At 39.7% G+C, this 27,267-nt stretch overlaps 4 protein-coding genes and 1 long non-coding RNA gene across 13 annotated transcripts in view; 3 read left to right on the top strand and 2 right to left on the bottom strand.

Annotated features, from left to right (window-relative positions):
• sgsm1a (small G protein signaling modulator 1a) overlaps positions 1-4,357 on the bottom strand; it is a 32,617-nt gene extending 28,260 nt beyond the window's left edge. For all 3 annotated transcript variants that reach the window (XM_088376699.1, XM_088376701.1, XM_088376700.1), the window contains exons 1-2: positions 4,269-4,357; positions 4,112-4,155 (exon numbers count right to left, since the gene is read on the bottom strand). In XM_088376699.1, coding sequence (XP_088232825.1) covers positions 4,112-4,155; positions 4,269-4,287 — 63 coding nt within the window. In that variant the 5' untranslated portion in view covers positions 4,288-4,357. The remainder of the gene's footprint in view (positions 1-4,111; positions 4,156-4,268) is intronic.
• Positions 4,358-7,375: 3,018 nt separating this feature from the next.
• Positions 7,376-12,842, top strand: slc6a4b (solute carrier family 6 member 4b). The gene is made up of 13 exons (XM_088375995.1): positions 7,376-7,578; positions 8,304-8,438; positions 8,589-8,808; positions 8,904-9,042; positions 9,109-9,243; positions 9,911-10,014; positions 10,126-10,253; positions 10,321-10,433; positions 10,665-10,796; positions 10,867-10,966; positions 11,070-11,170; positions 11,369-11,536; positions 11,637-12,842. The coding sequence occupies exons 1-13, from the start codon at positions 7,380-7,382 to the stop codon at positions 11,715-11,717; spliced, it is 1,755 nt and encodes a 584-aa protein (XP_088232121.1). The 5' UTR covers positions 7,376-7,379; the 3' UTR covers positions 11,718-12,842.
• A 1,727-nt stretch (positions 12,843-14,569) lies between these two features.
• Positions 14,570-15,419, top strand: LOC148397983 (uncharacterized). Its single transcript, XR_015858453.1, has 2 exons — positions 14,570-14,860; positions 14,982-15,419. It is a non-coding gene; the product is annotated as an uncharacterized LOC148397983 (long non-coding RNA).
• A 93-nt stretch (positions 15,420-15,512) lies between these two features.
• ankrd13a (ankyrin repeat domain 13A) lies at positions 15,513-22,328 on the bottom strand. The gene is made up of 15 exons (XM_088374972.1): positions 21,637-22,328; positions 21,002-21,137; positions 20,750-20,874; positions 20,612-20,657; positions 20,223-20,366; positions 19,958-20,147; positions 19,555-19,621; positions 19,381-19,462; positions 18,740-18,801; positions 18,126-18,256; positions 17,895-18,052; positions 17,683-17,814; positions 17,449-17,609; positions 17,303-17,367; positions 15,513-17,013 (listed from the first exon to the last, which is right to left on the bottom strand). Exons 1-15 carry the CDS (start codon positions 21,742-21,744, stop codon positions 16,815-16,817), a joined length of 1,806 nt encoding a protein of 601 aa, XP_088231098.1. The 5' UTR covers positions 21,745-22,328; the 3' UTR covers positions 15,513-16,814.
• A 302-nt stretch (positions 22,329-22,630) lies between these two features.
• Positions 22,631-27,267, top strand: part of git2a (G protein-coupled receptor kinase interacting ArfGAP 2a) — a 12,035-nt gene continuing 7,398 nt past the window's right edge. For 2 of the 7 annotated variants that reach the window (XM_088374969.1, XM_088374964.1), the window contains exons 1-10: positions 22,633-23,220; positions 25,169-25,302; positions 25,446-25,558; positions 25,645-25,750; positions 25,840-25,926; positions 26,058-26,188; positions 26,261-26,355; positions 26,651-26,696; positions 27,059-27,110; positions 27,195-27,267. In XM_088374969.1, the coding sequence (XP_088231095.1) occupies positions 23,169-23,220; positions 25,169-25,302; positions 25,446-25,558; positions 25,645-25,750; positions 25,840-25,926; positions 26,058-26,188; positions 26,261-26,355; positions 26,651-26,696; positions 27,059-27,110; positions 27,195-27,267 (889 nt within the window). In that variant the 5' untranslated portion in view covers positions 22,633-23,168. Of the gene's footprint in view, positions 23,221-25,168; positions 25,303-25,445; positions 25,559-25,644; positions 25,751-25,839; positions 25,927-26,057; positions 26,189-26,260; positions 26,356-26,650; positions 26,697-27,058; positions 27,111-27,194 lie in introns of all 7 variants that reach the window. The other 5 variants (XM_088374965.1, XM_088374966.1, XM_088374970.1 and 2 more) reach the window with 5 other exon arrangements.

The raw sequence follows: 27,267 nt of genomic DNA, 5'->3' as shown, positions 1-27,267 counted from the left end.
TCTTTGCCAAACATCAGTCTTGACCTGACATCATTTTACAGAATATATATATGAGGCTGCTATCCAGTTTAATTGAAAAGAAAGGCTGCCATCATTCACACAGTGCATCTTTAATCCTTAAATGTCACACCAGCAGCCGCTTGTGACCGAGTTTGATTTTAAGGAATGGACAAACTCATTGAAGCCTGGTCTTTATAAAACACCATCTTCTCTATTCTCCCAGTACAGCCAGATCAGATCACATTGAGATCCATTCAATCCTGTGAATATATTTAATTGTTCCAACGTCAGTATCGATGACAACAATGTTTGATTATTTCCCTTCAGTAGCTTCTACGTGAAATCTTCCATCTTTTTTCTTTTCTTTGGCAATGAACACATGTGTAGAAACACACAACAGAACACAAACACCCGGTGACACAGAAAGGTTATATATATATGAAAGCTGCGGCAAATAAGAGGTCTCATTCAAACTGATTTTGTGCCAGAAGTGGATTCTGCTGCCTCAGACATCCTGTGCTCTCTCGATAATGGCCCATGTTATTTGACAGTGCGTTTGAGTGGACTGATTGCATATAACCGAGTGGAAAAGGATCACATGGAGATGGTGTCGTCTACATGTGTACAGATAATTAAAAATACAAGAAAGTGTATGGAACAGTCAGTCTTTAAAAACATAATCACTGTCAGCTTTAATTGACAGAGACTAATTCAAAAACAAGCATTTATATTGCAGTATTGTGATTGCAGTTTCTGACACTGCCTCACTGATGTCACCAAAGGAGAAGAGAGTCAGCGGTGAAATTAATGGAAATTCCATTCATCCATTCCAGCCATATTTTTATGTGCTTTTAACGAGGAAAAATGTAATTCCACAGTTTTCGTCTTTTTAAAAATATACAGAATGAATAGAGTGTAAAAAAATAGAGTTTATGCATTGGAATATTACGCTTTTATTCATTGCATTGGTCTTTCTGGTGTGTGCCCCTTAGCCACAAGGGGCAGTATAGTTAGTACATGTAGACATAGCATACTATGCATAGATTTGATGATGAAACACATAAGAGGGTCGCAACTCGGCTGCCGTAATCAGCAGTAATTTTATATGATTTGTCTGTATTTTTTACCAAATTATGCAACCAGGCAAGGAATGATCCACGACATTAAAAGAAAAAAAGTAAGTTGGGTTAATTGTAGTAGTATAGCTTATACCTTCATTACTACCACGAAAGGAAATTTTAAGTTTTACAGCAGCTACGCAGATAGTAGGATAATAATAATATTGGATGAATTATTTGTGTTGTGTTGGTTCGAAGCCAATAGCAAATTGTTCCGCTCAAGATTGGAAAGAGCATTATTCTGCTCTGTGGCACGACTACTCAAGCATTATTCTGATTATAAATGCCATGTGTTTTTAATACAGTTTTTGTTTTGATTTGAATGTAATTGCCCACCACAGCTGTATCTTATATTATAGCATTCATTTGTATAGTGAGTGCAGAGTTCATCGTGGAAAGGGTCTGGTTACCACTGATAAGAAAACTCACTTGAAAACTAATCAGACTACATTTTCAACACTCCTCTTTTCACAACTTCCTTGATTTAATCTCAAGATGCAAAGCGGAAATAAAGCACCTTCCTTTTTTGACCATACGCAAATAAATGAAATAGAGTATACAGCCAAGGGAAGTCTAAAATAGCAAAAGCAAAAGAGTGACACTCTAGTTCACTGTGATTGTACACCAAAACATAACAAATTGTTCCCGCTGATTTTTTTCTTTCCAAGGTGAGGCCCTTGGTGTGTTGGGGATCTCCATAGTAACAAGGTGGTTAAGAGAGAAGCTCCTAAGCAGAACAAACAGAGGGAAGCTCCGACCTCAACTAAAACCAGACCAACATTGTACGCTGCAGTCCGTTAGGCACTTAGCCTTTGTGTTTATCATCTATTTCCAATTCAATGAATCATAATTATTTCATGACGAACTCGTTGTACCTTGAACATTTGCATCCATCAGTGATTCATTTTGGCTTGTATTGTCCTACTTGCCTTTTCTAAATGCAACAGGATGATTCATACAACTGTGCTTGTGACCAAAAAAAAAATCTTTGACATGTTCCCATTTTTGCTGCCTAGTTTTGATAATTGGTCGCTAGTCATTTGGATTTAAGTGAAAATTAAGCACACACACGCACGGACGCACATTTTCCCAGCGTCGGATTGGTCTATCTTGGCCTATCTTGGCCTTCAGGAGAAAAACATGAATTTGGATCCTTCTTTCCACTTCCAAAGAGCTGTCTGAGCAATTTAATGCATCTCTTGGCATCCTAAAGCAGAATTTGTCAGAGCTCATTTTACAGTGTTCTGCATTGCTTTTGTGTCCATGATGTTGCTTTAGCGCTATGATTGTTTTTAATCACATCGCTAATGATTTCCATTTGGTTGTAAGAGGAACTTTTGCATTGATTGCATTTAATTGCCGTTTTGGTTGTGTGGACCTAGAGTAATGAAACAAACAGCAAACTTCCAGAGACAAACAACTCCACGCTTGGATTCTTCATGCGTAAAATGTCACATAAAAACCATCACCATCAGAGATGTCACATGAGACTTTAGTTCAGTGAGCGTAACTGATTAACTCCTGTTTTACTCGTTATGGCCGAGAAACGGTGCAATGGTGGTTATTATGTTAATGTTAATGTTTTCACAAATAGATTTACTTCATTTTAAATTGTGGGTTATAGAGGTGTGGCCATTAATTGGTTAATTGACAACTAACTGTTATTCAAAACCTTTGAATTTCAGCCTCTCAACCCAGTAAATATTTTCTAATTTGTGTATGACCCCACGAAATCAGACTTATTATTTTCTGGTGAATCAAAACCAAACAGTTGCTGACAACTACTTTTACTTTGGAAAACAATTATGAGCATTTTTGGCAATTTCAAAGTAAAACTTGTTTTTTCAAAAATTATTCAACACATCATTCACGTATTGAATGATTATTGAAATAACTGTTAGTTGCAGTCCTAGTGGGCTAGTTTACTCACTAGTCATATGAAAACTAGTTTTCAGACAGTACTCGGGCATGCCGTTAATTACATCATTGCTGTGGCATAATTAAAGTGTAACAGTAAGTTCATGTTCTGCAATAAAATTCAGAACAAATAGCTGCATTATAATAACGTTAGATTATTTTACGATGGTGTTTTATAAATCAAAACAAATAACACATTTTGGCATGTGTCATGTAGTGTCACTTGTACAAATACAGTATGTTCAAATAAACAAACAAAACAAATCATCTCATGATATAAGTACATAGATAAACAACAAATTGATGGATGGATGGATAGTTTGGAAATCAGAAGTCAAATCTGAAATATATACATACATGTTGATAGAGATTTTAGCATCATGGACATTGACAAATAATTTGCTTTCGTGGGCCATACCAAATGATATGGCAGGCCGCAATTAGCCCCCGCAACCTGACTTTGAAACCTGTTGTATAGGCCACTGTACAGTAGATAGGGAGTGATTCTGAGCAAAGGCAAAGTTGGTGTTACCACAGTAACATGACATGATATGCATATATTTCAGAGAGTGAACAAACCAAGAGTAGCTTCCATATTTGTTCTATTGCACGTCACACACAACACACACACACTTTTATGTGCCAATGTTGCAAGCAAATAGATTGGTTGACAAAAAGCTGTCGTTCCCTCTGCTAATGACACCACTAAGACCTGCAACACAATCTGTCTCATGCATACTACTTCTCCTCACGCACTCACAAACACACGCGCGCGGGCGCACACAAGCACGCGCGCACACGCACCCGTGCGCCGCGCCCGCGCACAACATAATATAGTTCTACGGAAGAGGAGGAGGGGTGGACACTGTACTGTACTTAAACAAATTTGAAGAAGCATCCAACACGACAGGTGTTATGAGGACGATGAAAGCCAATCAAGAGTACCAACGTGTTTTTAGGGTTAGGAAATTTAAATGGATTCTATCTCACCTGCACCCCTCCAAAAAATAAAAAAAATAAAAACAAAGAAAAAAAATTAAAGTGTTTTGCTTTTGTAGCTAGCAGAAACCACCCACCTCTTTCTTGACAGTGCGCAGCAGCTTCTGGCGCGTCTCAGCTTCTAACGACACAAAAGAAACACATGCCATTTTAAAGCTAACTCGGCTCAAGCTTTATAACCTGAAAATAGTGCCATGTCAACATATGGATGCTGGACTTATTCGCGATTCCCACCTGCCATGATTGTTGCCATGGGTCCTGTGTTCCTGCAAGCGCAGCACCTCCCATCAAACAGAGACGTGCGACTCGGAGAAGTGTCTTGCAACTCCGCCTCCACCCCGTGAGGATCCGCCTCTTAAAGGTACAGGCAGGCCTTGCCCAAGACACTTTCGCAATCCTCTGTTTGATTAAAGGGTGGACAAACACTTGAAGTTCCAGTGCGACACTTTATTAAAATTGTTATTCCCGTATATTTTAGGCCGTTTTAATTATCCATCACATTTCACACAGAAGCCAATGTGCTTCACATAAGCCAAGATACAAAACCTCCAAGCACAGACAACAGTTAACAATACCTAAAAGCAAAACTGAGAAAACAAAAGTAGTTTACAAAATTACAGCTCAATTCATGATCATCAATATCAGTGATTAATTGCTGTTTTGGTGTGTGACGAGATCCAAAATTGATGTAAAAAGTTTTGTTATGGGCCCATCTTGTGGTGCATGTGGCAAACTACATACATAAATTAAATACAAACATGAAATGTAACTAACTTCTTATCATATTGTACAAACAGTATGCATATCCATATCTATGTTTTCTTTATATTGTCTACATAAAGGTAAAACACTTTAGGTATGGGGACAACAAGAAAATTCCACATTACTATTTACCCTCATTGTGTACAGCAAAATTATACAAAGCAGAGGCTGTGGCAATTTATAGTAATTTCCCACCACATACAGATGAGAAATCAGGGATTAATTCTATTTCTCCAAAAGAATAAAACTACCAGCATTAAGTGGGTGTATAGACATCATTATTCCAGATGGTGGAGTCTCAAGGCCATGAGTCCCACTCTGCCTTGGAGGCACCGAGCTGTCAGGTGGATCACTTGGCGAAAGAATGTAGTGATTATCCAGCATGACAGACTGAGGAGGTGGATGCCCCCCAAAGATGCTTTTATGGTCTCAGCATCAGAACAAACAAAACCCAACTGAGAATGTGAATGTCAAGATGGACTCTTGGCAGCCCAAACAGTGTCCACATCCAAACATGAACTGCAATCCCTTAGTCTTACAGATCACTTTAAATCCAAGCAAGGTAACAAAAACTAGCAAAAACAATTTAAGAATAATAATAATAATAATAATAATAAAGTATTTACTGTATTTCAGTATTGCTGTACTGGATCTGTCCAGAAGAAGAAAGGTAAACAGTGGTTTGAGGATTGTAGTTTACTTTGCTTTATTACACAAAACGTAGTGCTCCACTTTTCTCTTTTCCCCCATGAATGTCAAAAAACTCAAACTAATGAAAGAACTAATCATTAAAAAGACATAAGTATGCAAATTTGCTTTTAAAATGAATTAAAATTAAGCGAGTTTAAAAACAAGTCAAAATGATATAAAAATTAACTACAATGAAAAATGCATAAAAATTAGCACCTGTCAAAGACCCACAAAAATGAGATCAATAGAGAAATACGCAGAGGAAAGCCCAGCATCTTGTAACGCTTTTCTTTTCTCTCTCTATTTACTTGCATTTTTTCTCTCCTTTACATGTTTGTCTTAGGATTCCATTTCAGGAGTGACTCACACCTGACAGTGACATGAGGTTGAGGTAAAAGCACATTGTTAAATGTCAAAGCAGGGCTTCTGCTCGAGTAAACAGCACAGCAGAGCTCTCTCCAAACTTCATCATGTGTTTGGTTTTATCATCACACCAACAGGTTCAGTATCATCATTGAGAGGAGAATGAAAAGAGTCACCAGGATGCCATTTTGGTGAAGGATCAGTTGGAACAATCCATTGCTTCATTGGATCTGTAAGTTTGAGCAACATCAATGGCGTGCCATCTCTGTGTGTGTTCGTCTACTGGCAGCATCCGCGGGCATGGCTGACATGCACATGTCCACGTGTGATTGGAGTCGACGTGCTCGTACAAGCGATGGAGGCTCCTGTCAGTCTGATGTTCTTCTACTGCCGTGTGCCAATGTAGATTGACAGAATGGTATGCTAGAGAAGGCCAAAGCAATGCGAGCTGTTGTCTTTTTGCTTGTAGGCCCTCGGGAAGCGCACACCTCGGCTGAGCAGCCACAGCTTGCACCCTCCGCCCTCAGCTGATTGCTATCCATGAAGGCAGTTTGCTGTGGAAGAACATGAGCCGACCGACCATATCGAACTCCTTTGAGAGGGTCGAGACTTGAAATTGTGAGCCAGGCCACCTCACACCAAATCAATTATCTCTGATATTGAAAATGTTCTTCTGGATGAATGGACAAAATTCCCCAGACGCATTTCAGCATCTAAAAAGAAATGTTACTTGTCCCAGAAGAATGGCTGCTATTATATTTGCTGCAAAAAATGGGAACAAAAAACATATTTTTCCATTTCCTCGCGCTGCAATGGCCATTTAGTTTCTTACAGGCTCTATTGCTCACCAGACACAGACATTAGCTTTAAAGGTGACACCTTAATGATGGAACTGTATGTGTCTCAATTTACCAGACTAACTTCATTTGATGCACTCTGCTCTCACAGAACCAATGTGAGATCTCTTCCGGTGTGCAATCTTTTTAATACACTTCCTGCTAAAAGCGATGGATTTGATTTATCATTTATCAAGTTTTCTTAATTAGAGCATTTTAGCCTCTGTGATTCTATTCAAGCAAGCAGTACACTTGCCTATCAACAGCTTTCTGGATTAAACTTTATACAGTAAATGAGGCCTTCTTGTTGGCCTTCATTTGCATCAAGTCTGACATTTTCAAAACTGATTTGGTAAATAGATGTTGTGTAGGCCAGTATGATGCAGCACTTATCTTTGCGTGGTTATAATGTGCAAATATCATTCCCAATACTTTCATACTCCTAATTCTAAAAAGGCTTTATTTATAACTTGTCCTAAAAATTCGAATGTGGTTTTCATCAATCCAAACTTCATCACATATACAAGGTTATAACAAAATCTTCCTTGCATTGCAAAAGATCCTCTCTGGTGAATCGAGCCGTATATCAAGGTCCCGCCCACAGCGCCCGCTCACCACCCCCGCCCCACCCCTCATGGAGCTGCTCCTGTGGCTGACTTTTCGCAGTCCGGTGGCCCAACAGATCTCAGTGGTCATGGCCGGTAGTCTGATCCACCACGGGTCCCCAAAACCCGGATACGCGTCCAACGCGGTCCAGATGCCAATCATCACGCAAACTGACTCAAGGGACAAATGGAGCAAAAAGATGGACTTTCTCTTGTCTGTCGTGGGCTTTGCTGTGGACTTGGGAAATGTTTGGAGGTTTCCTTACATATGTTACCAGAATGGTGGCGGTAAGATATGTATTTTTTACTTTCACCATTGTTCATGTATGTTAAGAAGGCCATTTGCATGTAATTTTAAGAATTATCAGAAAATACGCTACAAGTGCACGCACGCTGTCCATGGTACTGAAAGTACCTTGTTTCTCGAAAAATGACCGTATTTTCCACGAAAGAGGACTAAATGACATTCATTTTCTCATGTTTAGAACACCAGAAAATCGTTTTTTAAATCATATTCAGATTTAACAGATTTTAAGAAGAAGCCAATGACACTTCATCTCCACCAGCACGTCAAAACAACAAATAATAAACTTAAATTTCTAAACAAATAAAATACAACTTTTAAATGTGTTGCTATAATTAGGGTGATATTTGTTAAGGAGCTGTTCGTTTTTAACCACACTTTTGATTAGATTATGATTGAATTATTGTAAATCCCATAGACAGCATAAATTATTAGCAATTTCATTAGCAAGTGTGGTTTATGCCAATGAAATTGATTGCAGAAAAATGCAATCCAGGTAAATCACAATGAAACATTTTAATTTAAGCCTAAAACCTTTTAATTGAAGCCTCTTAAACATCTTCAATTTGCCTGTCATCATATTACAAACTCTATAAATATAAATAATTATCCTGAATACAATACTTTGTGGAACTGTGTATCCTAATTTTGGCTGGTGTGCCTTCGTCCGTGTATGTTTGTGTGTGTGCGCGCGCATGTGAGAGTGCAGGAGCTTTCCTTATCCCTTATATTCTGATGGCCATCTTTGGCGGGGTGCCGCTCTTTTATATGGAGCTGGCTCTGGGACAGTTCCACAGAACTGGAGCCATATCCATATGGAAACACATTTGTCCCATCTTCAAAGGTAAGCCAAATGCAGCCAGGAAATCTATAATATTATCTACACTTTGACGACAATAAAAAATGTCTCAAAAAAAATCTGCCCTTTTGTGCAAATTTGAAAAATGACAAAGATTTTACTTTAATCATTGGTCTGCTTTTTTGTGTGTTTTAGGTATAGGATATGCCATTTGCGTTATCGCTCTGTATGTTTCTTTCTACTACAACACCATCATCGCCTGGGCCCTCTTCTACTTCTACTCCTCCTTCTCCACCATCTTGCCATGGACAAACTGTGACAACGTGTGGAACACTGACAACTGCACCAATTATTTTGGAATGGATAACGTCACCTGGACAAATTCTTCACGATCTCCGGCAGAGGAATTTTACACGTAAGTGCATGTAAGTTTGACTAATAAGAAAAGGCATGTCAGGATTGAAAGTTGTTGAAGGGGTGCTGATGGCAGAATGTGTTCACCCCTACCAGGAGGAATGTCCTTGAGATCCACAAGTCGGCGGGTCTGGGAAATGTGGGAGGTGTTCGCTGGCAGCTGATGCTCTGCCTTTTTCTCATTTTCACCATTGTTTACTTTAGTCTGTGGAAGGGGGTGAAGACTTCTGGCAAGGTAACACCTTGTCACTGCTATTCTCTCCACCCCCTCCTTTTCTCACTTGTCTCCTTTCACATCCAGGTTGTATGGGTGACCGCCACTCTGCCCTACATTGTCCTTTTCATCCTGTTGATCCGCGGTGCAACTTTGCCAGGTGCTTGGAGAGGAGTGGAATTTTATCTCAAACCCAATTGGGAGAAACTGCTGGAGACCAGTGTGAGTGGTCCTCTTCCCTGAAAAGTAAACATATCCAAAACAATTAGACAATCCTAATTCACTTTGCATTATTTCATTACACTGATCAAGACTCTATGCTCTATATTACACAGCATTCTAATAACTACTAATTTAAAACATTGACTATGCCTGTATTGAGAAAGCATCTGAACCATTTTGAATATGGAACAATTTTGCCGAGATAGAAAATAATTGTATAGAAATGTAATCTGTGATCCCTTGAGATACTGACGATAAAAGGTTTTCTGTGGCTCACCGAGGCGTTATGCTAAAACCTGTGTGCGCTTTGGTTGGAGGCGAATATGGATGAGACGAAATGAGATGCATAAATAAGCTACAGAGGGGCATAATAAGATGCATAATTGGTTTAGATTTTCTGCCCATTAACAAAGGCCTCCTTTTTCTCACTCACAACGCTGCCCTCTTCTTTTTAACACACTGCTCTTCAGATCTCCCTGCGAACAGCTGGGTGGCAACAAGGCAGCTACAATATATGCTTTAATTGCACAACACCACTTGGCGTCCACATCATTTGGGCTAATAACAATGATGATTTATTTGGGATTTCGCCTTGAATATAATGGTTTTGTCACAGTTAGAATTGCATTTGCAGACTCATGGTTTCCTCTCTGCATTTTTTTTAAAGGTGTGGGTTGATGCTGCTGCTCAGATCTTCTTTTCCCTCGGTCCAGGCTTTGGAGTGCTCCTGGCACTCTCCAGCTATAACCCTTTCACTAACAATTGCTATCGGTAAGAACGGACTCGGGTTAGACTATTCATATAATCCAAGACACTAATTGAATTGTATTACAAGAAATAAGCTTCACATTGAATTGTATGTTTTCTGTTGCGCTTCTTTAGTGATGCCATTGTGACCAGTTTGGTGAACTGTGTGACCAGCTTCGTGTCAGGGTTCGTCATTTTTACCGTGCTGGGTTACATGGCGGAGATGAGGAAAGTGAAAGTTGAGGATGTGGCCAGAGATAAAGGTGAGCCCAAGACATTAAAAATGATCCAAATTCATACTGACCTCATAAAATGTTGGCTTGATCACAGGACCCAGTTTACTCTTCATCACGTACCCTGAGGCCATCGCCAACATGATGGGCTCCACTTTCTTCGCCATCATATTTTTTGTAATGATGATTACCCTGGGGCTGGACAGTACGGTACATCCTGACACCTCCATTCACTACACAATCGAGTTAAATAACATAACATATGGAAGTGAACGCTCCCCTTGTGTTTCATGTAATCATCGGGTCTAATGGCAAATTAACTTTATATCCCACAGATATGATATTACAGTTGGACAAACTGAAGTTTTGAAATGTACATGCTGTGATAGATAGAGGAAATAATGTGACACCGTGAAGACAATTACTCTCTATTTGTTTCAGTTTGGTGGGCTGGAGGCGATCATCACAGCCGTGTTGGATGAATACCCCGATCAGTTCTCTCAAAGACGTGAACTTTTTGTTCTTTGTTTGGTGGTGGTCTGCTTTCTGGGCTCTTTGAGTACTCTTACAAATGTATGTTGTTAGTTTTTTTAATATTTTTTATCATTTGTCTTAACGTGGCTTAACATTGGCTGAATGGTAGGGCGGTGCCTATGTTGTGAAGCTGCTGGAGGAGTTTGGGGTTGGCTGTTCCATCATTGCTGTGGGATTCCTTGAGGCCATTGCAGTTGCCTGGTTCTATGGTACACACAAGAGTGGTTGATGGCGTAATTGTTTTCCTGTGACAGCAACGAAAAGCATCAACTCCAAGACATATCGGTTTTGTCTTCCATCTCTTGCTTTCAGGTATCAACAGATTCAGCAATGATATTGAAGCCATGCTGGGCAAAGCCCCGGGAATGTTTTGGAAGGTGTGCTGGGTTGCTATCAGTCCAGCCTTTCTGGCGGTAAGAAGTCTCTGTTTACTTTAGGACTATTTTCAATAAAAACAATTAAATTATATGTTGTTATCTTTATTAATATTATTTTCCCACACATGATCTAGTCGGAGGCCACAAAGGGCTAACACTAGTAAAAGTTTGCGTTCAAAACATAATATTGGTGTGAATATATATGGTCATGCCATGTCTCTCCTCTATTTTCAGTATATCATGGTGAGTTCACTACTGAAAGCCCCACTACTCACATTGTTTGACTATCAGTACCCAGACTGGAGCATCACAGTTGGATACATCATTGGCTTTTCATCCCTAATGTGGATCCCCATTTACATGATTTACAAAATGGTGTGGACACCAGGATCTCTCAAACAGGTCTGTGAATCCGCAATGTCAATTTAGAAAAAAAAAAATATATATATATGACCTGGGTAGAAAACTAATGTTCTCAATGGAATGACTTTCCAAATGGCAGAGGCTAGCAGTGTGTCTGAGACCGGAGAGGACCTTACCTGACATTCACACCGACAGCCTAAACATGGCCATCGTTCCATAGGAAAGAAGATACTACAGATGAAAAAAATACCTTTGTCTGTCTTGTATCGGAAGGTTTCTTTTTTATCTGTGACATAATGACTGTTTACAGCTTATGTGGTGAGTTTATTTTTTTGGTAACTTATCAAGTTAATAAGGAATTACAAGGTACATTTTGATAATATTAAAAATAAATACTTGTTTGTGTGCTCAAAGATACGTATGTCTGGATCAATGGGACAATGTAAAGTTTTCGCAAGTTGGTGTTTCATAGCGTTATAGTCTCTAAGAGTCTGTACCTGGTATTGTTTTCACAATAACTGATAAAGAAGGAAAGAAAATAACAGCGTGCATTGCCTTGCATGGGGTATTTCCTCAAGTCAATCGCTGTTTACAAACTATGATAAAAGTTGGATGTGTGTTCAGCTAATTTTTAACCTGTCAATAACCTGTGATTTTATATAATTAACAAATGATGTATTTCTGGCAGCAGTTTGAAGACACATTGTGGGTTATTATTTTTTTTTAATTGTGACTTTTACTCCGTGTAATTATTTGTAATACATCATCTTCACATGATGTGTAGGTTTCTATATCAGCTGCCAATCATTTATAAATGAAAATGAAAACAAATGAGACAATGATGCTTGACTGAGGGATTCCCCCCCCCCCCCCAACGTTACAGTCATAAGTCTGTCAATAATCTAAAGAGCAGGGCAATTTAGTGGAAACATAGTGATGAGATGGTTGCGCAATGAGATCGTTTCAAACTTTTGTCTGATTCGTCACTTATCTTCGAATAGACTCTTTGGCCTTAATCTTCCTAAATATGTCAGTGGATGTACATCATGGGTATTGGTTTTTTTGATATTGTGCCTCTCCAAACAGTGTTTTGACTTGATAATTGAAGATGCCTATTTATTTTTTTTCAACATTGGTAAAAACTCATATACAAGCGCTTTAACTTTTTCTTTTTATCCAGTGAGTAATGTGATGAGAAAAGTGATGATTGCTGTATGAATTACATTATTTCAGTAAATGTCTGATTTAAATTTAGTGTCCATTATTCTATAAATCATTTGAGTGGGCTGGTTTTCCTGTGCTCTAACAAGAGGAGGGAAGTTTAACAAAATGTGCTGCTAAGAAAAAAAACAATAAATTGCAATCACGATTTTATATTTATGAGATGGTTAACGTAATTCCAATTTGCTGTTTTGTTACATCATTTCATAACAAATTTGATTAGCATGCTCATTTGAAAACCATAAAAAAAATCCCCTGAACTGAAAAACTAACAAGCACACTTGCTTTTTGTCTTCAATGCCAGACAAGTTTGGACAGGATACACAGTACTGAGGACTACATGCAAACACTTATTATGGTCCATTAAAAGCCCATTTTAGATGTCATTTTGGTTGTGGTAAAGAAACCAAGCCCATCACTACAAAGACTACAAGTAGGAACATACACAAGAGTCTAAAGTAGTTTGTAACATACAGTACGATCCACCATTGAGCTTCTCGCCGATGTTGATCAAAGCTTCTTTGTGTCATTGACCATTGAAGTATACAACAGGAAACACATAAAAGAGATGTTTCTTAATAGGCTGCTGCTCCTAAATAACATGAGCGGCAATTGGTAGAGAAAAACCGACAAATAAATCAAATTGATGCAGCAATTTTTAAAGGAAATGAATAAATATAAATATGTCCATTCAAGGATTGTTCATGTATACGGGGATCCAAATTTGGTTTAAAATAGTAGTGTATTAAATTGTTTAAACATTACTGCAGTAATGTTCAGTTCAACAAATGGTACGAAGATTTATTATAAGCTATGGCAATGCAGTAACACATATACATGATTAGGCACACTATGTATGTTACTATTAATGAGAACTCCCAAAATATATAAATTGTATGTTTATAGTTACTTTTAATTATGGAGTCAACATAAATAAATATTGGGGTTGAGGGGTAGGATTTTAAACTTCTTTCAGGAAGTGTATGACAAAACATACACATCGAAGACATCACATGAGGGAAAGGTATTAGTGTGGATATTTCATTCCATCCCTCAAAAGCTTTGCTGCAAATCAGGGGCAATATGTGTTATGAAATGGTTCTTTCGGGATGAAGCTAAAGGCCATAAACATTCATGCAAAGTAATTATAGAAGGATATAACCCCAAGGAACTTGACCTTTACATAATTCTTGATTGCTCTTTGACATTTCAGCCATGTGAAATGTGATGGAGGCCTGACACTTGCATGATGGTTTCCAATAAGACATGAGGTTTTATAATATTTGTAGTGTAGGTTTGTTGACAGCTACCATAACTACCAAGACCTGCGAACATGCCTGCTGCGTGATGATCCAACTTTGATTTTATATTATGGCTCATTGTAGTATATGGAACTGCTTCAACTTTTCTTACAGTAGTTTCATCACAGTGACATGATAATTATGATCTAAAAGTCAGCTTTTGTGGTTGATTACATCTTAAAACTTTTTTTTTCTCTCATAAATAACCATTGATGTGCTGGCTAACAGAGTGATCAATACTGCGATTGATGGCCCATTCATTCAAATCATACCTATAAATCACAATGTCACACATAAATTCTACAATTCAAAATTCTAAACGATTTTTTTTTTTTTTACTTCGGTTTGTTCTTAATTGTTATTATGAAGTGTTGGCCAAGAATGGTATGTCATTTATTTATTTTTTAACCTGAAACCATGACTTTGGATGGTATAATAAATTTAATTCTCAGCCATATACGTTTAACATTTAATAGAAGGGGCTATAATTGAATCTTTCTTAGCGAGCGTCATATTCTTTGAAAATTATTTGAGCATTAGTTATTTTGTTTCGCTCATGTAACAGCTACAAATCACATAACACTATACAGTTTATTTTTAATTAATCTTTTTTATTTTTGCTGAGTCAGAAAATTCGACGTTTGTAGGACCCCGATCCCGTAGCGGAAGCGCTCGCTCTCATCAGCATCATTCTCATCACCATCCGCTTCCACTGCTGTGATGCTAGCTGCCTTCCCACAGGCTTTATTCATAATGTCACTAATGATATTGGTAGATGGCCAAGGCGAGGAATTTACTGTAGCCGAGAGACCTTACGTGGTCCTACTGAAGCAAAATTTAGGTAAGAAATAAACACGTATGTTTGGCTGACCGCGCCTTTTCCTGTTACGTCCTTTTGCTGCTTAAACCAGAAACACGTCAAATTAGGATTGAATAAATTGAAATAAGGTTTTTGTGCACAGTCGCGCTGGGGAGCGTCCTCGGTGTCCTCCTGCTGCTGATGATCATCATGGCGGTGTGCGTTTACAAGCCTCTACCCAGGCGCTGAGCGTGCCCTCGCTCCTCAGTCACGGAGACAAAGGACTCCAAAATAAATAACCTGAGGGGCCACTCAACTGTCATCAAATCCACCCACCAGAGAAAAGTGGGCTTCACAATGGCTGGAGTGGCTCTGCCACTTGCCCATTTATTAGGGGTTACCTTGATCCCACCTCAGGCAATATACTGTACATTGTGTTTTCAAATTGAATTTTGAGTGAGTTTATATTATTTATTTGGAGTTAAGACTATACCATATGCGATAAAATGCATTTCATTGATCTCGTGATGTAAATACATGTTTTGGTTGTTTACAATGCTACCTGAGTCGTGTGTTGTTCATTAAATTTAATATGACCCAATATGAGTGATTTTTTTTTTTTAGTTAATATTATGAAGGTTTAACAAAGGTATGTCTGCATTCTCACAAAGTGCATGAAGTCACAGACAGAATATATGTAAGTAAAGTGCTTTATTTTAGGAACAACTGTAGCTCAAAGATCTCCGTTGACTGAACCAAAAGTTGTCCTTTATTAAAAGGTTGGCAAAATGATATCAGCTCATTTTTCATCATGTACCACAGAGGATAAGATTAGCTGAAAGCACTCGGGTTAGTGGTTGGTCATATATGTAAAATAACTACATGACAGTGGTTATTCAACATCACGATGGGTACAACTTGCTTCCTGTCGGATAAGGAAATAATCAAAAGGTTTTAGGTGGCAAAACAAACTTTCCATCAAGTAACAGACAAAGTGTCTGTTGGCACATGCTGAAAGAAAACAAATGAATGAATCGGATCCTGATGTGGCCTGCACGCACTCAAGAGGTTTGAAGTTGTTTGTGGCTACAGGAGGAACAATCAAGTCCGACTGTCTTCAGGAATATAGAGACTGCTTGCACAGGACTGCACCCTGCACAGGCTGTTGTTGCATTTTTGAACTGAGGCATTATTGCTGGTATTTCCTCAGGCAGCAAAAAAAAATCCCTACAAATTCCACTTAAAACAAAACAAACCAACAATATATACAACTGCTGCAGGAACTTGCATTCTCTCGCAGCAATTTCTTCTTGGCCTTCTGAAAAGTACAAGAAACCTGCATGTACTTTTAGTTAGTAGTATGGCAGAGAGATATGTGATAATAATAACCAGTAGTTTAAAACTTCTAAAGAAAGCATTGTTACAACTTGACCCTGAGATTTCTGTTATCCAATGGAAATGGCTTGTAGCATTAAACCCCTGGTGGTCCACAGCAAAGTATTATTTTATTCCCCAAACTCAATCACATCAGAAATTTAAGATTAAAACCACACCAAGAATATAAACTGTGCTCTGGCACTTAATTCTTAAGTGGGAGTAGCAACTTAGGTAAGTAGTCATTTTTGATAACATTCTTGGGAGCTGCCGTAAGACTACGATATGATGGGGCTGCCGTTTAAAGTACTAAAAGCCCACAACGCCTCAGGACGTAGATATGAAATAACGTGGAACCTCTTAGCCCAAAACACTCTTTAAAAAGTTAACGAGAAGGAAAGTTTTGCCTGTTTAGGCTAGGCTGTTAAAGGGAAAATCTGCGGTCCCAATTTGAATAGACCGCTTTACGGCCCAAGTCACGGTGTTAGCTGGATCTTTTTGCCTCCAGCTAAGGCGCGCCCCCAAAAATAAAGAAACCCTAAAGAGGTCTACAGAAGACAGGAAAGTGTCAATGAGGTGAGGCGGCCGCTTTGGGGCCGTTTCCAATTCCCTCTTCGTCCTTCTACTTCTCAGTGAGAGACAGCTGCAAAATCCGCTCCAGGTCCTCTTCCTCCTGCTTCCTCAGCTGCTCCTCTCGCTCTTGTGCCCGCGCAGAGAGCTCCATGGCCAAGTGAAGCTCTGAGTCGTGGCTTGAGGTGGAGAAGGTGCTCGTGGGGCTGGAGGTGTCGCCATAATCCACGAGCACCCCCTCTGGGATACTCCTGGAATCACATAGGCTGCTTATGAGACGGATCAGAAATGTATGACCGTTCCACTCTGTGCCATTTTTGTTGTAGCAATGGCGATGTGAGATGAAATATGAGCATCATTAATGGCTGCAAACACTGCCATAGATCACCAAACATCACCTAAATGGCCTTAATGTGGATTTTTCCAATATGCTTGGACCAAAAACATCAATGCACAAGTCATTTTTAACTTACGGTCACAATATTAATTGTGTGCTTGCTGCAATAGGTTCAGTCATTTTATCAACATCAAAAAATCTACCTGTCACTCTGGCTGTTGACCATGACGTCATTATATTGGCTGTGTGGCTCATCCCCTATTCTCTCCTACAGTGACAGAAAGGTGACAAGCATTCCCAATAAAATAAATGAGAGAGTGACATAAATAGAAGCTCGCTGAGGCCTCACCTGCTCTCGGTTCATGTGGGAATCCAAGAGACTTTGATGGATTGCGTATTGCAAAAACTCCTCGTCATTAGCGGGAGTAGTGACGTGTCGGCTGCCCCCTCGGCGGTGGTAGTGGTTGGGTATCGCAAACACAGACGGACATACCTGGAATGTTGGCGCGACTGGACACGCAGGTAAGCGGCGGTTGAGAAGCAAAGTGAGTTGAATGCATTTGGTTGTTGAATATGCGTCTACCTCGAGCCTCGTCGTCGTCTCCTGAGGACGACGGTGTGGTTGCTGGTGTTTTGCTGGCTTCCTCTTCAGTACTGCATTTATTCACGTTACCAAAAGTAATCCTGGCATTCAGCACATGAAATAGAGGAATCTCTGCAAAATAGAAGAAATCGCTACATCATTTAGATGTTTCACACAAAAAAGAGTGGGATTCTCCCAGCGACGACAATCACCGATTTTGATAGGAAATCCAGGAGGGAATTTGAGCGTGACAAAATCTCGTAGCCGTGCAAAATGCGAGCTGGTCCGAGCCATCAGGTCAATGATGGGGGTCACCTGCTCCACCAGGGACAGAGGATGATCTTCACTCATCCACAATGTCCCTTTGAACCTGTGTGAGAAGGTCACACCGCTTGAACATGCGGAAAACGTTTTTTGAAGTATCTTAAGGATCGTTGTCTCACTTCTGCGTTCGCACGCTCAGCTCAATCGGTCGGCCGATGTCTCTGTTCCCCAAATCGAAATTGGGATTAAAATATTCCGCTGGAGTGATGGCTGTGGGATTTGTGGCTGTTGCATATTCAAGTGTCAGGTCCTGTAAGAGTGAGCAGGCAACTCATCAGCTTGTGGGAAGAAAAAAACTTAAATTCACGCACAGACAAAATTACAAAAAATAGACACGGTGTATTGTTTCAGCAATAAATCAGTCTGTTAGTGTGTATTGTATGAAAGCCATTAACCAATCCCCATGAAACTATCGAGAAATGATGTCAGGACAAAGAAGGCTTTAAGTTATGACTTGGAAAAAGGTTCAAATTGCCAAACTTCTTGGCACTTTTATTCTTGGTTCAACCACTAAACAACATCAAAACGTCACTTCGAGTCCATTTGTGATGTTTTATGTCATGCTCTTGGATGCAGGAAGGAGGTTGCTAAACGACAAATGGACTTTTGTGCTTTTGCTCCTTGTTACAAGTGCCATTCTCGTGTTCTTTTGTTAAGAGCACTTGGATTTGATCTCAATAGATTGTGGTTGTGGATGTCGTTAATGTGTTTGAACACAGGATGTGCGTATTACCCCTTGTGCACTTATATGCTGTTCAACTGTGCCAAGCAGAGACTCCAGGATGTTCCTTTCACCTTTTAAGAGAAATTCCACATTCACTTTTCTCCAATAACAAAGCTTTACACATGCGCACACACTCACAAAATGTATGTATCTTAAACGGGACAGATTATAGAACATTTGAATTTTTGCGAACAATTGATTCTCTTAAGTGCCTGGTCGCCCATCAAGTGGTAAATTAAGCAACTAAATAAATGCTTAGTTGTCTGGCCAGTTTTAATAATGTCTATGTGAGCAAGCCTTTCTGCTGCACTCATGCCAGTGTAATTAACATAACAACCGTTCCTGCACTTTCCTGCAAGTTATTCCGCCAATGAGTTGATAGCTAGACTGGCTAAAATGCCAGAGTGAGAACAACTTTGGCGACAAATGAAGCCCTACCACGTGAAAAACAAAAAGAAATACACATGGTGACAAGTGCGTCTTGGTGATGAAATTCCACACCCACCATTTTCTTATAAACTACACTTCCTTGATTGCGCCATGAAGTTGTTGCAACTTTTTTAAACAGAGCGGCTTCCTACATGATGTAATTTTCTAATCCAAGTAAAAACGTCCCCTTTAAAGGAGAAATACAATTTTCTTCCACCTACTTTTTATCCTGGCTTTCTCCTCATCTGTAAGATGTTCAGTCCTTGTCCTGATGACGACATTCACATTGTTTACACTGAAAACCTAAGAAAGTGATGGCAGAAGACGGTAAGTCACACAAATGTGAAATTTCATACATTTTAATTGTTTCTCATTGGCAAAAGAATTATTTGAACCTTTGTTTCAAAACCATTGACTACTTCGGTTTTGTCTGTCCTCCAGCCCCAAATTCCAGACATGTTCCTGTTAGAAGACAAAAAAAGAGAACAATATCATTAAAAGGGGAAGTGCATCATAAACAATATCAGTGAGATTGGATAGTGTAAACTAACTAGCTTAAAGCTCAACATCGGAATTTGTTGTATTTTAAAGCTGTCAATGTGTCATGTCTTTTGCACTTTTATGACCGTACGGCTACGTAAACCAATATATGAGCGGGATTGATTGTCAACAATGTTCACACTCAATCTGTAAAAGCAGTAAAATGGGAAGGAATCCTTTCAAAGTGCAGTTGGAAGCAAGCACACACTGCAACCTGTGAAGAAGCCAGCCATTAAGTGAAGAAAATGAGATCCTTGCCTTTCAAAAGCAATGTCCTTGGTGTCCAAGTAAGTGTTGACAATTGGCGTGGTCAACCTTTTGGCCACTTCTTGTTCTGCTGGCTGCATTGACTCCAGAGTGACATCTTCCATTTCTTGTGATATTATGAAACGCTCCGTGTCCACAATCTGATCATCATGGTTCACCTCCATCAACTCTGCACACGAATCTGCCAAGAAGCTTGTTTAGTTCCATTTGATCAGATAACATCATTCTCTTCATGTTTTTATGAACGCACACGCACCATCTCCTCTGAAAAGATAGCTCCTTCTCCCTCTGATCCAAGTCATGTTCTCGAAGCCTAGAAGAGTAGCATCCACACGAAGGTTTGCTCCACTTTTCCAAATGCGGCACACGTCACTTGGGCAAACCCGGGACACAAGAGGGACTGTGAAGCAACAGTGCATGAGGGAGATTAAAAAAAAAAAAAAAAAAAAAAGTGAGACAAAACATTGAGTCATTTTAATAAAGAAGGTTAATTATGTGGTTGGGACAGGAGGACTCGGAAAGGCTATGCTTGCGTCATTGGGTATATTTTTAAGTGCAGCAAAACAATGTTTATTCAGTCCACTCCTGACAGTCAACGTGCAAAGAGAAACAAAAAAACTTGCTCTATTTTTACATAGAACTTACTCCAGCTGGTGAATTCCCACTTCATTTCCATATAGAAGTCTGGTGACTGTGGACGAAAGACAGAAAGAAAGTAATTACTGTTTCCTTAATCACATTAAATGTTGTTGTAAATAAAGGAAAACATATTTTATGTTAAACCTCTCGGATCTTTGACAAAAGCCCGGGTACTCCTTCCAAAGCAGTGGATGCTTTGAAGTAGTCTCTCCGTTGCAGAACTAACTGAACCATCTCTGGATCTCCCGTGCTGACGGCTTCCTGCAGCACTAGATAGACAAATGCAAGGACAAATGTTTTGATAAAAACAGTTGAACCGTGCACAGACAGCAAAATAATTTCCATCAGTGAGACACATCGAGGAAAAAGCAGTGAATGGAACAGTTAAATGCAAACCTGTCCAATTATTGGCATTTTCTTTTGTAACTTGAGCTCCATGTCTCAGGAGGACTCTCACCGACTCCATGTGCCCAAGTGACACAGCCAGATGCAAAGGTGTCCGACCTCTCGGATCCACACACTCAATTTCATCCTAAGGAATTTCACATTAAAAAAAAAAATGTTACAGAAAGGGAGCAAAATAAATGAGGTTGGTCTTCTATAGGTTAAAACGTAGCAGACATAACATGCGGGTGGGGTCATCATTATATAGAGTGTATAGAAAGTCTACACACCCACAACCCAATTGAAATATGACATATTTTGACAAAACAAAATACGTTAATAAATATGGCGTAAATTATGGAGTGTAATGCTATTTGAGAGTGTCAATCAAAACTGATCATTGATCAAAGATTGAGCAGGTGTACCTCATTGTGTGGTCGGTGATTGTACGTTTATAGTAATATGTAAATGACTAATTTACAATAGTACCATTGAAAAATCGTGCATTTAGTGCATCAAACGTGTAGCAATGAGCAGATCTGTCAAACAAGGCGGCCTATTTCCTCGTAGCAATTTCCTAGCTTCGTTGAGCTAACAATGGTTAGTGCTTTACATTTCTGACTACATGATGACTAGGTTTTACTAACCTGCAATAGTACAAGTTGCTGCTCCAGCTTCCTGTAATTATTCTCCCAAACTGAGGAGTGCAGTGGGAACTCCATTCGAATGTTTTCGCTAACATTAGCTAAAGACATCTCTGTATGTGGACCCTAAAGCAACGTTAGCGATCTTTTTCTAAACACGACCACGGTGATAGCGATGGCTTCTACCAGCACACTTCTACGATTGTTATCGATCATGGCGTTGACATTATCAACCAAAATAAATCAGAGTAGTCGCTACCTCACTAAACTTGTGCTAAGCTCTCTCCAAAACAAAAGTTCGAACAAGGAAGTGGCAGGAAGAATCCATAACAAAGGCAGGGGTAGCCCATTTAGAAACTAAATAGTATTGCACCAAGATGTATGCTATTCAAACGCGTAGGAATATATTCTAGATTAAACACTTTCATGGCACTAAATTGTCATTGCGATAAAGATGAAATAGATGTAATTCTTTTGCCCACAAAACTATAAATAGTCAGTTCCAGCAGGACACGTCCATCCAACGTAATAACATGGGGGTGTCGAAATATTTTACAAAGGTACGTTTACGAATCGATAAAACGTCACTGCAGTTGTGACGGTCATACGTTCCAATCACAAAATACAAAGTGTATTAATATTAACTATGTGCATATATAATACTTAAAAAAATAAATGAGAAATACAGCGCAAGTTAATTATGCATCAAATAGGATCGCCTGTTGCATTTAGTGGGATAATCAAAATTGTATATCCTACTGACGCGCCAAGATAATTAACTTGTAATAAACACGTCTGTCACCACGTTATGTATTTCATTTCAGATTGTTTGTCACCTTACGAACAAAATGTAAACTAAACAATGGCACACGAATGCCTCTCAAGTCTGACCTCATTCAAGCATATGGACGTGATTCTAGTTTAAACTCATCATAATGTGATTGTTGGAACTGAAGCATCCCCACTAAAATCTTCATATGCGCCGAAAGGAGCGACCAATATAATTTAGTTTTTCCTCAACTGTGTATGCCAGGCAATTTGCTCCAAATAAGTTAACTAAAACTGAATAAATACTTCAGTTTATAAAATAAAATGCTATAAATTATGACAAAACAATAAATTAAGGACTATTTTAAGACATTTTTGTTCATATGATGGCAAAGTTTTCCTGTAAGACGTAGCTGGGGGTTTGGCTTTTATTCACCAGCAGACACTGAAGCTCGCTGTCGTGTTGCGGCTGTCTGTCTACCAGTAACCGCAGCGCGTCTCATTAAACGGGCGTAGTGTTGTCGACTCGCCAGCTGCTAACTCGGCAAACTTTAAGAAGATTGGCATTCAGCGCTGCAGGGGAAATGGCATTATAATGGTTTTCAAAACAGCCTCAATCGGACGTCGCGTCTTGCTGTTTGGTGTTGCCTTTAATTGGCTAGCTTTTAGCTAACGCGGAAGGGATCTCCAGGGAGTCATCAATGATCAGCGTGCACACTGCCAAGAAATTGAGCTAATTTCTGCAAGCATTTCCATCGTGGTTTAGGATGTCTAAACGCACGAGGAACACGGAGGTGTGTGCAGACTGTTGCGTCCCAGGTAAGTAAACATTGTAGTCGACCGGTCAACATTAACCCGACGTTTTCGACACATTAAGTGACGTGTGGATTCTTGACAGTCTGTCCACAAGTATCACACCCCATGATTCTGATTCTAATCGGATTATTGGTACTCTGCCCACCCATGCACGCTACTGTCTACTTAACTCTTAAATACAATGTGACGAGTTTAATGTATTTGACATCTGAACTCCCAGAGGAGGATGCCATTTGACCTCAAGCGGTCGTTTCCGGTCAGTTCTTGTTTGATTTGAGCAATCGGGCTGTGATCAATACTCAAAAACGAACGGTCTGTGGCTGGGTTTGATCAGGCTATATACCATGGAACATTTTTTTTTAAATTCATTTCTTCAATGAATCCATTGCCTCTTTTTCTTTGTAATGCGAGACACAATGATCCCATTTTAATGTGACTTGTTTGGTTGCACAGATTGGATAGTATGACTCAAATGGAATTGAATACCATCCGAGTTTAGCATTTTCCTGAATGCATTGTGAAACCAAATGTAGCAAAGTATTTCAAACCAAAGAGCTACTGTAGTTGAAAACCATTCCTGACTGTTAATACATTCATTCTAGTGTGTGAAATCCCCTTTCTATAGTTGTGACGTGATGTTTTTCAGCAAGCCCAGGAAGCCAAACAGGATGCTTACTGAATTGACAAGTGTTTCCAATACGGAAGTCTTTTTCTGAGGGGGGATATCCTGTTAAAATTATACATTAAAATACAGACGTGAACATAATTGATCAGAAGTGAATATATATGTAATTCCTCATGTTTTAGAACCCTGCTTTGCTCCTCATCTTATTTGTGTTAGGTTTCCACAGCAGCTGGCCTCACTTGCCCCTCCCTTGTAACTGTGACCAGTTGTTGGCTGTGAATATTTTTAGATTTTCAAGATCTGCTATCAAATTTAGAAGCACTTGTTTGAGGAAAGCGTAAAGGCCCACCAGCAGAGAGGTCTTGAAGGACAGTAGTTTGGGTGAGACTCTTCAAAGTACAAGCAGGCGCCATAATGTGACTCGTACCCCCTGCAGCTGTTCCCACTACACTTCAGCTGCTCTCCTATCTCAGCATCCGCCAATCACATGGATTACAATTTATTGGCTGTAGTGGAGGGGAGTATAAACTTACTGTGTTTAGAAACACACATGGAATTAGAGAAAGTGTGGTGTGCACGTCAGAGTGGTAGCGAGTCTACATTTCAAACCCTATCATCCACTGTCAATGTTAATAAATGGATCTGGATGACAATTAGTAATTTCTAATTAAGTGTAGTGTGCCAAGGTAGATTCATCATACATACATAATAATCACATGCGTTGGTGTCCAGTGATTTATAGTGATAGGTAGAGCCATTAAATGCTCTAACATTTCAGAAGAAAACTTTGTATCTTCCCGTTGCCAATTCTGTAACTGAATAAGTCATGGATTCTTGCCTTTCAACTTTGTATGTACAATTGAACAGGTCCAGATTTCAGACTGATTTAGTAAATTGAGATGAGATTTACTTCACGTATTTATGTTTTTGCACCTTTTTTTGTTTGGTGATGTGGTGAGAGATTTTTCTAATATTAAATGGGTGCCTTGGCTCAGTAGAAGTTGAAAGACTGTAGCTATTCACTTCATGATGTTTACGGGTGACAACTATATAAGCTTTGGCCAAACCTGCCTCTACTCTGTTCCTTATGATAATAACATTCTAAGAGGCTTTTTATCAAATTGTTAGAAATCATTAGTTATCATGTTCAAAAGAGGCTAGGCAGTAGCTGCTTATTGCTTTTGTGTGATTTGCCCAAGGAGCACCCTTTAAAATCGAAAAAAAGAAAAAGGCTTTGCACTCGTTTGTAATGGATGTCTTCATTTTGCATCTCGCTTAGAAACGGAGTTAACAGCGAGTAAGTGTTCTGTTCCCCCCGCCTCGCAGAACCCCGCTGGGCCTCAGTGAACAGGGGGGTGTTGATTTGCGATGAGTGCTGCAGTGTTCATCGAAGTCTGGGCAGACACAGCTCTCAAGTCCGTCACCTGACGCACACGCCGTGGCCTCCTACTCAGCTACAAGTAATTCTTACTCTTATTTGTGTGTCCAAACCTTTGACTGGTAGTGTGCATACAAGTGTGTCAATTTTTGGCTGAATTAAAAATTGTGACTGCATTCTTCTGAATGGCTTTCGGGAAAAAAAAAAGTTTTAAATTTCACCTAGATGGTTCAGATGTTGTACAGCAATGGCGCTAATTCCATTTGGGAGCATTCCCTTTTGGACCCAGCATCTGTGATGAGTGGAAAACGCAAAGCCAACCCCCAAGACAAGTTGCAGTGAGTAGTTCTAATATTAAAGCGATGAACATTTTCCTCCTCCTTGTCTCTCTATGAACTGATGTATCTCCTCATGTTCCCGATAGCCCCAACAAGTCCGAATTTATCAAAGCCAAATATCAAATGCTGGCATTTGTCCACCGGATGCCTTGTCGAGAGGATGACAGCTCAACAGCCAAGGATCTGAGTAAGGTGAGGAGAAATACTGCCGCTGCTCACAAGGAAAGCATAACTTCAGTTCAGTCGCAATGTAGGTTGTTTTCTTTTTTTTTTTATTCCAGCAACTTCATTCAAGTGTTCGCACTGGAAATCTTGAGACCTGCTTAAGGTTGCTCTCCCTGGGCGCTCAAGCAAACTTCTTTCACCCAGTAAGATTCCCGCCACTAACCTCATTCATTTTGAATCCTAAATCGCCTTTTATCCAAGTAGTATTGAATTTAAAATTAGACTCCCACACATGTTCTGTCTGATTTGGTCTCACACGTTCTTTTTCTTCAAGGAAAAGGGCAACACTCCCTTACATGTGGCAGCAAAGGCAGGGCAAGTCTCTCAAGCTGAACTGTTAACCGTTTACGGCGCCGATCCCGGAGCCCCTGATAGCAACGGGAAAACTCCCATTGACTATGCGAGGTTAGTCACAGGGTTGTTACGCTCACACAAGTCTTGTTGAGTCTGCTAGGGTTGTAATGCGTGTCACCTTAGGGAGGCGGGCCACCATGACCTGGCAGATAGACTGGTGGAGATTCAGTACGAGCTGACGGATCGGTTGGCGTTCTACCTGTGTGGGAGGAAACCAGGTGTGTTTTCAGTGATCGGATATGGTTCAATTCATGATGCACATACAGTAAAAAGTAGAAAACACTGTTCATCATTCAGGTGTTAATGTCAGCAAGGTGATTGAAGGTCATGAGAAATCGAGCCAAGAATGATTTTAGATTAGACTGACTCAAGGCAGTTGATAGATTGGTCCTCAGAACTGATATTGAAGCAGGAATTCAAGTTTACTTTAGGTAATCTGTTAAACTGTACGTGACTTTTCCTACTTTTGAATTTGAGCTCTATGTACACAAACTTTCTTCTTGTTCCTTTAAGATCATAAAAATGGGCCGCACTTCATCGTTCCTCAAATGGCCGACAGGTAAGCGAGTTAACCTAATGTTTTCTCACTGAGCCACTTCAACTTAAGTTGAAACTGCAAAGTGAGGCGGTTGCAACAGCCAAAAGTTGTCTTTGCTCTCAAGTGGCTTGTTGGGACTCGCTGAAACATTGTCAGAGGAAGTGGAGTACCTCCAAATAGGTCACACTTAACCCTTTTAGCCCTTTTTTTTCTTTTCTTATCACAGAACTAGCGCAAACATTTAAATGTTGTTGTTTGATCTTTTGTTATGCATTTTGTCGGTGGATTAGGAACATGTAAGTGTGATCGAGTGGCATGTCATGCACATCAATATTTGACCTTAGGCTTCAGCAGCATGTTGATAAAAAAATATCTCACTGTAGCAGTTTAGATCTATCCGAACTGGCCAAGGCAGCAAAGAAGAAGCTGCAGTCAGTAAGTGATGGCGTCACCCGACTATTATTTCTCCACTTTGTCTCTTTTCTCCTTAAAAGTCCCAACTTTGTGACTCTTTTGCAGCTGAGTAATCATTTATTTGAGGAGCTGGCCATGGATGTGTATGATGAGGTAGACAGGCGAGAAACTGACGCAG

This window comes from Syngnathus floridae, chromosome 5, assembly GCF_059516105.1.
Source record: "Syngnathus floridae isolate MCC-2025c chromosome 5, RoL_Sflo_1.0, whole genome shotgun sequence".
NCBI lineage: Eukaryota > Metazoa > Chordata > Actinopteri > Syngnathiformes > Syngnathidae > Syngnathus > Syngnathus floridae.
This window is presented reverse-complemented; position numbering and strand designations above follow the sequence as displayed.